The sequence below is a fragment of the Coffea arabica genome, chromosome 8c (assembly GCF_036785885.1).
Source record: "Coffea arabica cultivar ET-39 chromosome 8c, Coffea Arabica ET-39 HiFi, whole genome shotgun sequence".
NCBI classification, from domain to species: domain Eukaryota; kingdom Viridiplantae; phylum Streptophyta; class Magnoliopsida; order Gentianales; family Rubiaceae; genus Coffea; species Coffea arabica.
The window spans coordinates 1,614,312-1,630,705 of record NC_092325.1 but is presented as its reverse complement, the minus strand read 5'-3'; the positions used below and the strand labels follow the sequence as shown (position 1 = coordinate 1,630,705).

General features: G+C 36.5%; 1 protein-coding gene across 4 annotated transcripts in view; it reads left to right on the top strand.

The window, feature by feature from the left end:
* Window positions 1-16,394, top strand: part of LOC113703042 (uncharacterized) — a 55,200-nt gene that overhangs the window by 13,257 nt on the left and 25,549 nt on the right. For all 4 annotated transcript variants that reach the window (XR_011820525.1, XM_027224255.2, XM_072063465.1 and 1 more), the window contains 23 exons: window positions 1,203-1,299; window positions 1,410-1,508; window positions 2,922-3,086; window positions 3,171-3,245; window positions 3,326-3,805; window positions 3,897-4,241; window positions 4,331-4,462; window positions 6,064-6,177; window positions 6,255-6,439; window positions 6,562-6,670; window positions 7,184-7,327; window positions 7,493-7,780; window positions 8,871-9,518; window positions 9,623-9,814; window positions 10,977-11,080; window positions 11,431-11,720; window positions 11,824-11,908; window positions 11,991-12,314; window positions 12,705-13,064; window positions 13,207-13,693; window positions 14,292-14,455; window positions 14,834-14,990; window positions 15,690-15,953. Coding sequence is in view for 3 of the 4 variants with exons in the window: in XM_027224255.2 (XP_027080056.2) it covers window positions 1,203-1,299; window positions 1,410-1,508; window positions 2,922-3,086; window positions 3,171-3,245; window positions 3,326-3,805; window positions 3,897-4,241; window positions 4,331-4,462; window positions 6,064-6,177; window positions 6,255-6,439; window positions 6,562-6,670; window positions 7,184-7,327; window positions 7,493-7,780; window positions 8,871-9,518; window positions 9,623-9,814; window positions 10,977-11,080; window positions 11,431-11,720; window positions 11,824-11,908; window positions 11,991-12,314; window positions 12,705-13,064; window positions 13,207-13,693; window positions 14,292-14,455; window positions 14,834-14,990; window positions 15,690-15,953 (5,308 nt within the window). In the remaining variant the exon portion in view is untranslated. The remainder of the gene's footprint in view (window positions 1-1,202; window positions 1,300-1,409; window positions 1,509-2,921; window positions 3,087-3,170; window positions 3,246-3,325; window positions 3,806-3,896; window positions 4,242-4,330; window positions 4,463-6,063; window positions 6,178-6,254; window positions 6,440-6,561; window positions 6,671-7,183; window positions 7,328-7,492; window positions 7,781-8,870; window positions 9,519-9,622; window positions 9,815-10,976; window positions 11,081-11,430; window positions 11,721-11,823; window positions 11,909-11,990; window positions 12,315-12,704; window positions 13,065-13,206; window positions 13,694-14,291; window positions 14,456-14,833; window positions 14,991-15,689; window positions 15,954-16,394) is intronic.

The following is a 16,394-nucleotide window of genomic DNA, read 5'->3' as shown; positions in this document are numbered from 1 at the left end:
CATACTTTTGAAGCACGTATTGGTCAATTGCGGTAACCGAATATGCTTTCTGGCCATTTGCCACTTCACATAAAACCATGGAGGGGGTTATGTGTATAATTTGAAACCTTAGGGGGTTTTGTGTTATTATGCAAAAGCACAGGGGGGTTATCAGTAACTTACCCTTGTTCAATCTAAGATCACATTCTGGATTTTTTTAGAAAAATAAATATCTTAAACTTATACTAATTGTTAAATATACTTGGTAATGTTTTCGTCATTATTGGATTCATTTGGAATTACATTTCTTCTTGCACGGTTATGGGTTTATGTAATTAATATCATGATATTGCATTCTGGATCTATTTAAATTTTAAAAAAAATTTTTCCTAGCAGGGGGTGGGATTTAAGAAGCGGGAATGAAGCAGGGATTAGAACCTAGAACCTCTAATTCCTAGGGCCTCAACCTTAGCCACTAGACCAAAGACTCTTATGTAAACATGGATTTTTGGCATAAAAGTTTATTCACATTCTCATTTATCAAAGAACTTCTAGGAAATAATACTATATTCACAGTTGAAAGAAGCTGTGCAACAGTGGGTAGCCATTGAAATGAATTGAACACGATCTTATTGGACAGGTTTAGTAATATTTGCACTGGATCTGTAACTGAAACTTTGTAATCCCTAGTGGCAAAGTCAGTTGAGAGATGCTCTCAAACATCAGCTGACATAAAAGTGAGGATGAGATTGAAGCTGCATGATTCTCTTTTAGGAAAAAATGACCAAAATACTCCCTCAATGAAATATTCACTATCATAATAAACTCAAAAATAGTTTGGAAAACTACTAATAGGGCATTTATACATCTTTATCAATTAGGTATCCTTCCATATTGGTTCCATCTATTCTTATAATGATGAGTTTGAAGTTGGACTTCTTATAAAGCCTTTGGATCTTTTCCGTTGGACCTTATTCTGGCTGTCACACACAATTCTATTTAATTATTTAGCTGAGAAGTTCTGGATAACGTATTTATTCCTTGACTTATCAAGTGTTATATGTCTCACATTAGTCATGGATTATCAGATTATTGATTCGTAATCGTTAGAAATTTGGGTGATGCATTTTATTTTTTTTCTCCTTTTGCTGGATGAGACGTGCTATGCCCTTTTTATGTACTTCTTCATTAACTAATGAACATAAATACTTTTCTTGTTCCAGCCTTCGAGGGAAGCAGCTACATCAAGTTCCTGCAGATATCGCTGGTAATCTAGAACACGTGTTGGCTGTTTGTATCTCTGGGCTGTCCATTAACAAGGTTTGTGTTGAAATAACCTGGAAGTCATTGTAGTAGTACGAAAATTGTTTTTTTTTTTTTTTTTTTTTTTCGTTTCTAACCTTGCTTACTGTCATCTAATCTCTTTACAGATAGTAGAAGATCCAAATGCCTTAGTATTACGTTGTGACTCTGAAGATTCAAGGAGGACCTGGCAGAGCTGGTTGCAGGGGGGCATTTATCGTGCATCGGTAAATCTTTTTCTATCACCTAGTTTGTATCTGAAATTTTGGAAATCTTTTAATGTCAAGGAGTATTGCACATAATTCCACATTTCAAAGACTCAGATATGCTTGACTGCAAAGTTAGGTTTCTGTTCTTTAACAGCAATGTGTCAACTAATCTGACTCTTTGTCAACAATTAACTTCTCAAAGTACATAGTTTAGTCAATTATTGGGGAAGTTTACTTGAATGATGGAGGAGCGAAAATTTTGGAGTAGCATGAGTATTAAGTCTAGAAAGATGAATGGTGAACTTTTCTTTTCTCATCAATACCAAGTGACGCTCTGATCTTTCCTAGTTTCTCAAATGGAAGTGCACTTGAGCCATCAAGTATTTTGGACGACAATGAGTCTATCAAATTGAGTAACCCCTTTGTCATGCATCTATGGACCTACAGCATACAAACAGGCCTGGTCAACGTGATGCCTTTAGGGTTAACTGGAATTGATGGAAGAAATGTTTGTTATTTGGTACCGGAGGTGCTATGGGAGATCAAAATTAGGCTCTGAGTTTGTGGACATTTTATGTCCTGTTGATTTTTATAAGCTCGTTAGGAATATGGCCTACTAGGCAGTAGGTGGGATGCTAGAAGTCATTTTTATATTTTTGATTGTAAATTTCAGTAATTGAAGTTGATTTTGCTGGAATCATGTTTTCACTTTGAGGCTGGAGATGGCTCCTACTACCAGTTTTCCTGTACACTTGGACTGGGGTGCCCCCTTTTCACTAAAATTTTCTGCACCCTTTTTGACTGCATTGTATTCATACTGTTACATTTTTGTCTTCTTTTTCCTTGGGGATCTCTATCTTGGGATTTTTATTTGTCTAAGGATCTTTGGGAAATGGAATCAGATGAAACAGCATGCTGACTTGATTCTTCTTTATTAGAGTTTTAATATTTCCTTCTAAATGTGATGATTAGGAGTTATCTTTGTTCTTTAAATATATCTATACACACACACACAGACACACCGACAAATATCTTTTATTCAAATGTATTTATGCACACATGCAATATCCTAATGCACATACACATAGTTCATGAAAATGGTATTGCAAAGATGGGCTCTGGAAATAGGTTCTGTACCATGGGTTGAGATTACTTAAGAATTATTCAGGATGTATCCAAGTACCATTAAGCTTTTAGAATGTTGGTTGATGACTGAATGTGGTCTTCATGTTAATGTAAAGCAGTAGTTGGGCCAAACAAAAATCGTGATTCATTTATATTGTTACGATTGTGTTCTAATTTGGTCAAGCATCTTTTAACAAGATATGCATTTGATGCTGAAATTTTTTGTTTCCCTCTTACCGTCCTTTATTGCAGTTCAGAGTTCTTTGTTAAGTGATAGTTTTGCTCAATTTATGTTTTTTTTACCAGAGGTCTGCTCCTATCACTGGTGTCTTAGAGACCTCATCGGACTCTGAAGACTCTGAAGTTGAACGTGTTGACAACCAAGACTTGTTGGACTCCTCAAAGATGGAGAAAGTTTTCTTGATTGGTGTGCTTGATGAACTAAAGATACGCTTCAATTACAATTGTCAGGTAGTTAAGTGGATTCTAAACAGTTGTTGTCTCATAGTGTGACAGCTAAGTAACTCTGTTGTTGGTTGATGTACCTTTTCATAGAATGATCAGAATTTCTTGAAGGTGCTTCTAGCTGAGGAGAAACGCTTATTTGAATTCCGAGCAACTGGTGGTCGGGTGCGAATATTTTGTGGCTTTTAGTGGTAGTTTTTATGCTTTTGTTTCCTGGAAGAGTTATAATTGATTTGCTTTGCCAGGTTGAGCTGTTGGTAAAAGATAATGATATGTTCATTGGGATGGTCCTCAAATCATTAGAGGTGGAAGATTTAATTTGCCGGAAAGGGAGATCTCAGTATTGTTATCTTGCAAGATCAGTCATCAGGAGTTCTGATGCACTGTCCCTGTCAAATGTAAATGGGGATGGAACTTTTGTGAGTGATGATTTAAGTCAAGGTGAAGGTGAAGATGAATTTTACGAGGCTTCAGAGACGCTTAATGATGAGAGCCCCCAGTCATGGGGGACTCAACCTGATTATTTTAGTTCGCAAAATTTTCTCTCAGTAGATAATACTATCAGAGCCCTTAGTTTCTCCCGTCTCTCTGGTCTACTTCCCGCCAACAATAGTCATCCTGGGGATGATAATATGGAAGTCAATGACACATTAGATAGCTTTGTGAAGGCTCAAGTTATATTTTATGATAAGAATTCATCCCTTGATGAGGGTGTTGAGACAAAGGTCAGCTGTTCCTGGAGAGTTGATTTCTTCTTGCTCTTCCTTTCTTTTTCTCCTTACCTACTTGTAATATGCCGTGTCCTTTGTCTTTCAGGTGGCAGTTTCGCTTGCTACTCTTTCATTTTTTTGTCGCCGGCCTATGATACTGGCCATCATGAATTTTGTTAATGCTATAAATGTTCAGGATGACAGTTGTGAGTCATTCCGTGATACTTCGGCTGCTATGGTGCAATCTGATGTTTCTGACAAAAATGCAGTTGACAAACAGGTCTCAGATGTATTGGAGGAGCGTGTGGCCCAAGGTTTTATTGGGAAGGGCAAGTCCAGAGTCATCTTTTATTTGACACTGCAAATGGCTCGTGCTCAAATTTTGTTGATGAAGGAAAATGGTTCTAAGCTTGCTACTTTGTCACAGGATAATTTTCTTACTGATATTAAGGTTTTGGAATTCTTTCTCATTGCTTAATTTGTGTTATCTTGTGAATTTTATACCTTTGATCTTCTATAACAAATTTTCCCATGTTATAGGTGTTTCCATCTTCTTTTAGTATAAAGGCATCCCTTGGAAACTTAAGAATAAGTGATGACAGTCTTCATAGCAACCATATTTATTTCTGGGCCTGTGATATGAGAAATCCAGGCGGTAGTTCATTTGTGGAGGTATTATTTTATGATGAGCTTTGTTATTAACAAAAGTTCCAATTTCTTCTTTGCATGACTCTGCAATATGTCAACTCACATATAAACAGTTTGTTTTGCAATGTTGTGTTTGATGCAACAGATTATCTTCTCATTGTTTCTGAGAGATTGTTTGCCTAATTAGTTATGCTGAACCCTTTAGCTTCCAGACAGAGACGCATTATAATCATGTAGAGATGTTAAAAACAGAACCTCTTTCTTGTGTAAAGAGACCTAATTGTGCCTTGTTGTCTTTGCTCTCTTACTTTGTGATTAGATGGTATTCAGTTTCCCTTTTTTTTTTTTGTCATTCTAACAATAAGCTTATCTCTAATGGGATGTGTGAAGAGGGTTAGATCGCTGAGCCTTTTCATTCATGTCTAGAATAGGACAGCAAACTGTCTCTTGGTTTAAGGAGCAATTCACTTAATTTTTTAATTTGTGTAGGTTGAATGCTTGTGGCTCTATATCTGCTATTCTCCTTCCACTTTCTTCTAGAAGATCCATATCTTCTGTCTTCTCATACTTTTGAGGATTTTCTTTTCCTCTTATTTTGGCATTACGTGTCTCCAAATACATTGTAGAAATTGTCAACCTAACAGATATGGATATGGCATTAACTATCTCCAAATACATTGTAGAAATTGCAAACTAACAGATATAACTGTTAATGTTGCATCATTGAGTTAATCATTTGACCTTGACCCGTAGTTTTTAGATAGTGTATAGCTTCTAGATAGTGTAACTTGATCAGATTGGTTAACCATTTCCAACAAAGTGTTAAGTGTTTTCAGTTTTATATTGATGTTTGCAAGTTCTAGGAGTATATTGGAGTGCTGCACTTGATTAAAGTGGATGAAGAAAAAGAGGAAAAGTTTGAATATCAGAATTTTGAGAAGTTTGGTGGAGATTCTAAACGAAATTTTCCTCCTACTTTGCAAGCCCTAGGATGGTTATTCTAGTAGTCATCTAGAATTAATCTGGAATCATATTATTCCATATGTGTTGGGTTAGGATTAAGAGGCTAAAAGTTCAATGCTCGTGGCTCCTCCCATAGTTGTCTGGAAAAGATTGGCATATGCAGTGGTACATTGTCAAACAATGAAGTTGTTGCTGTATTCTTGCACCTTGACCTTCCTGGTTAAAGGGAGCAACCTTAGACTTGTCTCAAGGCTTTAACAATATCATGAGAGATTAGAATAAGAACTAAGCATGAGAATGTCAGTGCTGTTGTCATTTGAATCCTGAAGGATGAAGAGAACAGAGGTTACAAGAGCACGAAGAGATAAATATAAAAACCATGGATTTGCATTTTAAGCTTTTTGCATATGGATCTGTTGTGTTGGCATCTAGTTCATAAAATAGAACATGCGGTATTTTACATCATGATAATGCATAAGCTGCTGGAAAGACCCAATGCTGTTGCTCTGCCTTGATCTTTTTTATATACTCTAGCATGCGTTATTTTCTTGTATTAGCTTGCTGTTCTATGAATCTAGTCTATTAGCTTTTATTAGTTTGTATGATTAATTGCCACCTCCTTTCATTTATCTTCTATTGAAATTCTGTCTGTAATTTTGTAGTTGGTCTTTTGTTCATTTAGTCCTGATGATGAGGACTATGAGGGTTATGATTACAGTCTTGTTGGTCAGCTTTCTGAAGTCCGTATAGTATATTTGAATCGCTTTCTCCAAGAGGTTAGTAACAATTGCGGTTTTCAACTACTTCTTGCTGTTTTACTAAATTACTACAACGATATTAAAATGCCTTGTAGGTTATCAGCTACTTCATGGGTCTTGTTCCCAGTAATTCGGTGGATATTGTCAGGGTAAAAGATCAAAAAACAAATACAGAAAAGTCATTTACTCGAAGTGAAATTGAAGGGTCACCTGCAGTAAAATTTGATCTTTCCCTGAGGAAGCCAATAATATTAATGCCCAGGAGAACGGACAGCCTTGAGTAAGATTTCTTCTTTTTTTTTTCCCCTTCTTTTTCGAAGTAATATTCTGCAAACCTTTTCATGTGCATGTGAAGTGTAGGGAGATTTAGTCAAGCTAACCATTTACATCATCTTTCTACAGCTATCTCAAGCTCGATATTGTGCATATAACTGTGCAGAACACCTTCCAATGGTTTCACGGAAGCAGACAAGAAATGAATGCTGTCCACATGGAAATTTTAACTGTTAAAGTAAGACTGATCCTGATATGTGGTAGTTGTATACTAATGAAAGTTGATAGGTGGAGAAACTGATAGTTTGTTGGCTGTTTGTAGGAGACCTAAAGCTAAGCTACTTTGTTTTTGAGAATATGCCATGGCATGTCCTCAACTGGCGGATTGTTTCTGCTAGTTGATTCATAATATTTTCTTTTTGCAACTGACTGATCCACATGGTTTTATTTTAACTGTTAAAGTAAGATTTATCCTGATATGTGGTAGTTGTATACTAATGAAAGTTGATAGGTGGAGAAACTGATAGTCTGTTGGCTGTTTGTAGGAATTTGAGAATATGCTGTGGCATGTCCTCAACTGGTGGATTGTTTCTGCTTGTTGATTCATAATATTTTCTTTTTGCAACGGACTCTCACCATAGAGAATTGTATATTATATTCAACACTGGCAGCTTCTTCTCTTCCGGTCATTCTTTTGTAGAATTCGGTTTCCATACATATTTCTATAACCTATTTTGATGTCCTAATGTAGGTTGAAGACATAAACCTGAATGTTGGTTCTGGAACAGAATTAGGTGAAAGTATAATGCAGAATGTCAATGGTATTTCTGTTATTATTCGGAGGTCACTCCGCGACTTGCTGCATCAGATTCCTGATACAGAAGTTGATATTAAGGTAGTATAGTCTGAACTAATTCAACTTGGTGCCATCTAGAAAGGTTCTCCATTTCCTTTTCGAACTTTGTTCTATAATTTGCCAAGTTTTAAATTTTTTTCACTTTACAATGGCAGAAGAATAAAATCGTATTCTTGAAGAGATATCATTGTTTTTTTTGTTCAGATTGAAGAACTCAAAGCAGCTCTTTCCAACAAAGAGTACCGAATCATTTCAGAATGTGCACAGTCTAATTTCTCAGAGACTCCAAACTTGGTTCCTCAACTGAATGTTTCCTCATCTGCTTCAGTAGAGGTGGCGGGACCTTCTGTTCCTGTAGATTCTAATGCAACAGAATCTGGAACTCTGGGTAGGGAAAAGTGGATTTCCACCAAGGTTTCTGTTATCATTGATTTAGTTGAACTGAGCCTTTACTATGGCGTAACAAGGGATGCATCTCTTGCAACTTTGAAGGTGACTGATTCTTCCTTGTCTTCATTTTTCTTGTATACCAACCTCAAAACTTGTCTTACTAAATTTTTTCCCTCCTGTCTATGAAAAACATCTAAATGTCTAGATATGATGTGATTTGGCCCATTGACGTGAAATTTCAGCAAAAGGCAGATAATAGCTTTGTATACTAACCTCAAAACTTGTCTTACTAAATTTTTTTCCCCTCCTGTCTATGAAAAGCATCTTAAATGTTTAGATATGGTGTGATTTGGCCCATTGATGTGAAATGTTTTCAGCAATTGAGCTTTGTCAAGGCAGATAATAGCTTTAAATATATGTTTTGACAGAATCAGTTTTCCAGAAAAAGGTAGCAAACTTAGAAATTAGGTTCCCCACTTCTTTAATCATACCAAGCAAGGGAAAGGTAACATACTTCTATTGCCTTTTTTCTCTAGATCATTATAGCATGTGGACAAGGGCTCTTGGGTCAGGAACTTTTGTACACTGGTTTTCTTGGTCTTGGTATCTCATCTTTGTTTTTCCACTTTGAAAACACTTTCATATCCTTGCGGCTTCTTATCAGAGGATTTTTAAGTACTCATATGGATCTTTTTGTTTGTATTCTCTTGTGACAATGATATTGAGTTCTTTTCAAGTAGGACCAATACAGGCCTCTAGTCATCAGCACAGGGCATTGGTAACATTCATGTTTCATGGTGGAAGAGAGATGAGGATGGATTAAGATAAGGAGAATAAATTAGTTGGCTTTGCTTATTATTCCTTAAAATTTTGAAGAATTCGTCAAAGGGGGCCACCAGCTTGATTCATGGAAAGGCTAAAAGAATCACCTTAGTCATATATGCAATTGTCTGCAGGTGTTTTAGATATATTTACTCAATATTTTAACACAGAAAAGCTTTTCCTGCATGAAACTCTGCTTCACTGTGTATGATGTTTTAGGATGTTTTTCGTACACCTAGGCAATTATTTGTTTACCCACTCTAATGTATGATAGGTGCTTTGAAAATCTGCTTTATAAGTTAGTATCTTGTACTGGATGTATAAACTATGCTTGCTTGTCAAACTCCCAGTATTCAATTTTGTATTTCAGGTTAGTGGTGCATGGTTTCTCTATAAATCAAATTCATCAGGGGAAGGTTTTCTGTCTGCAACTCTTAAGGATTTTACCATGCTTGATGATCGGGAAGGTACAGAAGAAGAACTTAGGCTGGCAATTAGGAAGCCAGAGACCATTGGATATAATCCTACAGATTTTTTGACTGATGAGGTGGTTCCTCATAAGATGGAGAACAAAATGGGTGATATTGATAGGAAACCAGTTCCTACAATGCTCGTTCTTGATGCTAAATTTAGTGATTATTCCACATCTCTATTCTTATGTATCCAGAGGCCACAGTTACTCGTTGCACTTGATTTTCTGCTTGATGTTGTTGAGTTTTTTGTGCCTACGGTTCGTGGTATGCTATCAAATGAAGAGGATAAGAATGCTTCGCCCATTATAGATGGAATTATTCTTGATAAGTCCACATTCAGTCAACCTAGTGCTGAATTCTCACTCTCTCCGCTGAGACCGTTGGTTGCCGATGATGAAAGATTTGACCTTTTCTTATATGATGGTAGAGGTGGGACATTGTATTTGCTGGATAGACAGGGTTCTAATCTCTCATCTCCAAGTATGGAAGCTATTTTTTTTGTAGGAACTGGAAAGAAGCTTCAATTTACGAATGTTACCATCAAGGTATATCATATCATTTCTTGTTGAATTACTCATTATAGGTTTTGGTGCATAGAATCTTAACTATTGGAACTCACTTTCAGTTAAACCATTTGTTGTTGGTGCAGAATGGACAGTTCTTAGACTCTTGTATGTTTTTGGGATCTAACAGCAGCTATTCAGCTACTGAGGATGATAATGTCTTCCTTGACGAAGGGGATAGTGGTCATTCTCAGAGCTATTCTGGGGAGAGTAGTAACAGTGTCTCTCCACAGAATGTTGCTGGCAGCAGATCCACTGAGATTGTCTTTGAGTTGCAGGTCATTAATGACTGTTTTTAGCACTCTTTGGTTTTTTCTTTGGATTAATTACATGAATTCTTTGAGGATCCATTTGCATCGCCAAGAAATTAAGACAGAGAACATATAGATTAACTCCTTGATGCAGTTATGACATCTTCCTGTAGCTTAAATTGTATGACAGACCCTTGAACTTTTTAAAATTTCTTCCCAAAACTTGGATAGTTCTAGTAAACGTTTTGTCCTTCATAATTTTTTTGCATATGTATCGCTTTGAGTATTACACAATTGCAGGCAATGGTGGAGTATTATGGTAACTGCTGTTTAGATTTTTGCAAGGACTTTGCAGCACTAGGAACTTTTTTGAAAGTCTTTCTTTACTGAGTCTGGGGGCAATTGGTGATTTGAATCTTCAGTAAAATCAACTGGTTTTGTTGTACATTTTTCTTCAATAAGTCTGGCAGCATAGAATAAATTGGCTCCCATTAAGAACATCTTGAAGACCTCGCCATGCAGTCGGTTTCTCCCTGTGGAATTTTCTCATAAAAGCATCTTAAGAGGTTATGGAGTGGGAAAGTAAATCTCATTCTGCATGTCCTTAGAAAAAGGGACAAAATGTAGTCACCTGCTGCATTAAAGAGTTTCAGTAGTATATAGAGTTTCTTCTCCAAAATCTATGTACTTGTCTACTATTTAGTGGGATTATATTGAACTATAAAAGGAGCACATTGCTCTTGGATGCTGCTCCGATATGTTCAGATGCATTTTAAGAATCCAAGACCAAAGTTCTTGAGGGCAAAAAAGTAGAGTGCAGCAGTTGAAGACTGTGCCTTCGACCAATATTTTTGTGGTTCCCTGAAAGTTCTCCTCTGTGGAAAAACATCTTTTTGGAACTTTTGGGTAGCTGTACTTGTATACAGGCAGATGATGTTTATTTACAGGATTTCTAGTCCTTGGACCTAAAGAATAAATTCATTAGTTAAATGAGTATCTACTTCCTATTATCTTTTGCTGCATTTTATTCAATTTTTCATGGTACAGCGTTTAAGTTTTGAAGAATTGGCTTCTAGAAAATTGGATTGAAGATCTTTTTCTTTTGGAAGGGTTCATTTGAAAATTGGCATTGGTTTCTTATATTTTTTATGTATGTCTAGTCGAATTTAAATTATTTTCTGCTTTGCAGGCTATTGGTCCAGAGCTCACCTTTTATAATATGTCAAAGGATGTGGGAAAATCACTTCTCCTTTCTAACAAGCTTTTGCACACGCAATTAGATGCATTCTGCAGGTTCTTTCCTTCCTAATTAATTGTTCATTGGGTTGAAATTATTCTTCCATTGGCTCTGTTTGTTATTTGATTTTCCTGCATTGAGTGATCTAATGGCACCGGTGGGATGCTATCCTTCTCTTAGGATTCTTACGTGTCACCTGACAATCAGATTTTTACAATATTTATGCTGTGAAATTGATTGTCATGTTTGCATACATGTTTAAGGTTTTGTGATTATATAGTGTATTTTCCTAGTTAATCTGTGATTTAATACAAAAAATGCATGTTGAAAATGTGTCTTCTCAGCAGTTGTTTTACAAGTTGTATGTACTTGATGAAACAAATGCTTACTTAATTTTATCTGGCAGACTTGTTTTGAAGGGTGACACTATTGACATTACTGCTGAAGCTCTTGGATTTACCATGGAGAGCAATGGAATCCGGATTTTGGAGCCTTTTGATACCTCTATGACGTACTCGAATGCTTCTGGGAAGACAAATATGAAATTGACTATTTCAGATATATATATGAATTTTTCATTTAGCATTTTGAGATTATTTCTGGCTGTTGAAGATGACATTTTGGCTTTTCTGAGGATGTCATCAAAGAAAATGACTGTGGTGTGCTCCGAATTTGACAAAATTGGAACCTTTAAAAGTAGGTCACAACATCAAGTAGCTTGCTGATAGTTCCTTTCTGAGATTGACTTACAAAATTGTTCTTTGAAAGTTAAATGATGTGACTGATTGTTCTGCTGCAGACCCTTCCAATGATCAGGTATATGCATTTTGGAGACCACGTGCACCACCTGGTTTTGCAATACTTGGTGACTATCTCACACCATTGTGAGTGAACTTCTTAATGATTTTTTTCTTTTTGGTATTACTTTTATTCATTATATCAACTGAGTTTGGTTCCATGTGACAGAGACAAGCCACCAACCAAAGGAGTTGTTGCTGTTAATACCAGCTTTGTACGAGTAAAGAGACCTGAGTCTTTCAAGCTTGTTTGGCCCTCAACCTCAATGGATAGCTTTTTGTCTGAAGGTGTAATTAATGGTGAGGACAGCAGTGATGAAGGCAAGGTTTGTTCCATATGGTTCCCTGAAGCGCCAAAAGGCTATTTGTCAATGGGATGTGTGGTTTCTTCTGGAAGGAAAGAACCTCCAGCATCTTCTGCTCATTGCATCTTAGCATCCTTAGTTTCACCCTGTGGCCTTAGAGATTGTATAAACATTAGCCTGAACAGTTGGTACGTGAAAGTTTTGATTTCTGTCTATATTTTATGTATTGAAGCTACCATTTCAAGTATGTGGCATCTGTTCATAAGGCAAATGCATTGTATGCTTTTCTTCGTCGTTCTGAACATGCCACTGATTTTATTGAACATCATCATGCCTTGTGAGGAGTTATGTTTAGTTTTAATTGTGCACTGTAATTGGATATTACATGTCTAAATGCTATCCGTTTTGAGCAAATCCTATGATGCCATATCTAGAATTAATTGAATGGTACTCAAGAAGCTGTATTTGCTTGGTACTTTGCTGGGTGTAATCTATGATTTTGCTAGCCAGAATCTGTGTGATTTTTTGTGGTGCTACTGAACTAAATTTTAACAATTTTACTTATTTTCAATCTGCAGTCATCCAAATTTGGTATTCTGGCGTGTGGATAATTCTGTTGGCACCTTCCTGCCAGCTGACCCCACTACAATGAACTTGATTGGTAGAGCTTATGAATTACGGCATTTAGTTTTTGGTTTTCCAGATATTTCTTCACAAACATTGAAGAGCTCAGACATCCAAACGCTTCCTTCTGCTCGTGAACATACCATCCGGTCAGAAAGGTCATCAACTGTAAATTCTGGAAGGAGATTTGAGGCTGTTGCTACTTTTCGGTTGATCTGGTGGAATCAAGGCTCAGGATCTAGAAAGAAATTATCCATATGGCGCCCTACCATACCTGAAGGGATGGTTTACTTTGGTGATATTGCTGTTAAAGGGTATGTGATACACACAGTTTTCTATTCTTCGCGTCACATAGCTGATCTGCATTTGATGCTTGCAGTATACTCGTTTGCAGTTTTCTTTTTTTCGGCCTTATCTGTTTTTGGGCATTGCTCATGTTTCATGACTCTTTTTAAGGTATGAACCTCCAAATACCTGCGTGGTCCTTCATGATTCTGGAGAGGAGCTGTACAAACCCCCTCTGGACTTTCAACGTGTTGGACAGATAAAGAAACATAGAGGGGTGGATAATATTTCTCTTTGGCTGCCTCAGGCTCCACCTGGCTTTGTTTCCTTGGGTTGTGTTGCTTGTAAGGGTGCTGCAAAGCTATCTGATTTCAGTTCCTTAAGATGCATTCGTAGTGATATGGTCACAGGGGATCAATTTCTTGATGAAAGCTTGTGGGATACATCTGATATAAAATTCGTGAAAGAGCCATTTAGCATATGGACGGTTGGAAACGATTTGGGTACTTTTATTGTACGTGGTGGTTTCAAGAAACCCCCAAGAAGGTTTGCCTTAAAGCTTGCTGACCCAGATATTGCAAGCAGTTCAGATGACACTGCAATTGATGCAGAAATAAGAACTTTCTCTGCAGCTCTTTTTGATGACTATACTGGCTTGGTATGTTATTTTTATCAATCTTCTTCACATGATTGGCAAAAGTGAGAAGCAGCTTGAACTGTACTCCAATAAGTTTAGATTTTAACTGTCTATGGTGATTAGTTGTCATTTTGATAGTATTACCCCCTTTTTCCCTGTCGATTGGTCACTTGACTCATAATTTAAGAGCAGTGCATTTGTTATGTATTTTCTTCTGACATTTGTTAGAGAATACTGAAGTTACCGTTTATTTAAATATCATGGAAGTGAAAGTCATTGAGACATGTGAATCGTCATTAGTGGCATGTATGGGATTGAGAATTAATCATCTATGACTATTGATAATGAAAATTTTTGGAAAATTCAAATGCAATCCATAGAAATCGGAGTGGGGTATCATCTCTTTTGGAATCAAATAAAATCCTTTGGAAAAAAAAATTGAAACTGTATAATTTGTCTTTACAGCAATTATCTGATCAAAGATAGCTTTACCAAATCCAGGGAAATTCTTCATTGTTTTTTCTGAAGCTTCATTATTATTGTATGAATTTAACCTGTTTCTCTCTTGATTGTAAGTGCATGGAAATGGCATAACAACTGTCATTTTGGGTATTTGCAGATGGTACCGTTGTGTAATTTATCTTTAAGCAGCATTGGATTCAGCTTACATGGAAGACAGGACTTCTCGACCTCCTGTCTCAGCTTCTCTCTGACTGCTAGATCATACAATGACAAGTACGAAGCTTGGGAGCCTCTTATTGAACCAGTTGATGGATCATTACGGTAATCCTTTAAAACAAAATCTGCTTGTCATTTTTAAGGTGCTTTTCAGAGTTTAGGTTTCTGTCTGGGGCCCTAGCAAGAAAAAGATTGAGATCTGGCCTTTTGACAATCATGATCATTGCTTATCAGGTCTAGACACCAAGTTAGAAACTCATAATACTCGTCTAACTGAAATTACAAACAACTATTAGTTATGGACCAATCATGGACTCTCCTGTCTGATAAATCTTTGGATTCATTGCATACTTTTCACTTCCTCTTATCTTCCCTGAGAAGTAAGATGCCTCAATCACCTGATGCTGGATCTTTTGTGATGGTCAACAAGTTTCTTTCCCTGCACATGGAATATTGATATTCTAAATGGTTATTCACTGACAGGTACCAGTACAATCCCAATGCACCAGGCGCTGCTTCGCAGCTGCGTTTGACCCCCACTGGGGATCTCAATATGAATATTTCTGTGTCCAATATCAATATGATATTTCAAGCTTATGCAAGCTGGAATAGTCTTAGTCAAGTTCATGAATCGTACACGGTAATTTCTGTTGCCTCTGCAACCTACAGTAGTCATTTAGTCATTGGATGCCAATTTGCTGTTCTGGTGTGTTAACTTGAAGGCCATTTTGTACTTACAAATGAAATCTGTTCGATATATTATGACTCAACTTATTAGTAATACTTCCTGATCAACTCCCTCCAGAAATTACAATCGCACTTCAATTTGAACTTTCTATGAATAATAAATAATGTATCTGGATTTTAGCTACTTCTAATGTTGCTGTTTGTGAATAAACTTTCCTGTCTTAATTTTTTTAATTGGGCCTTTGTCTTGTTTTGGGAGAAAACTTGTTTATGGGCTTGCCTGAAATGTAATTGTTAAAAAATTCAAACTCAACAGATTGAGAGTTTGATACATGTGAACCAAAGTATACCAGAGCTTTGCTGCATGGTTTGCATAAGTATGTCAAACAAAATTGTGTTGTATGGCCTGCTTAATGTTGTTTGTTTTCATCAGTTATATTGAGGTCCTCCTATTTGGCATTTCGAAAGATGTTACATCATTTTTGAAGTTTTACTAGGTTTAGGTTGTCTTGAAAAAAAGTATGGTATGATTATCAGATGGAGCATTTTATTTCATATACAAAACTCAAGTAGGTGTATTCCATGATGGACGAGGTTTTATGTTGTATATATTTATCGTACTTGTTTTTTCTTTTTTGGCTTTATTCAACAGGAAGCTATTTCTCCAAAAGGAGGAGCTATCATTGATATGCATCACAGAAAGAGTAACTATCTTATTCCACAAAACAAACTCGGTCAGGACATTTTTATCCGAGTTGCTGATGTCAAGGGCCTTTCCAACATCATTAAGATGCCTTCTGGAGAGAGAAAGCCATTAAAAGTGCCAGTGTCAAAGAATATGTTAGATTCTCATTTAAATGGAAATCTGTGTCAGAAGCTCACACAAATGGTGACTATCATAATTGCAGAGGCAGAGGTTGCTCTTTACTATAGCTCCATGAGATATTTTTTTCTTACACTTTTTATAAACTATGGTTCTTTACGTTAAAATTGCTTTGTAGTTTTAAAAAGTAACAATCCAATCAAAAATACACTCATTACAACATTTTCTTTTATTATCTTCCATGGTTTCTTAAAATGCTTTGTGCTGTAGTTTGAAGCCGATTCCTTTTTCAGTACAACACCTATCCATATTCAGTAATAAGAACTAAAGATAATCTGTTGTTCTTCTTGGTTGGGCATTGTATGGTCCAAATGTGTTGCTTTTTGCTCTGGTGAAAGACCTCTGGCTCTCCCTAGAGAGCTACACTATTGACTTGGTTATCAAGTCTCCTAAGTCCATATAAGCTCAAGATTGTTGATACATTTTAAGGCTTTACCATCGTACTCAATTGTAACGTAAAAGAATCTCCAGAAG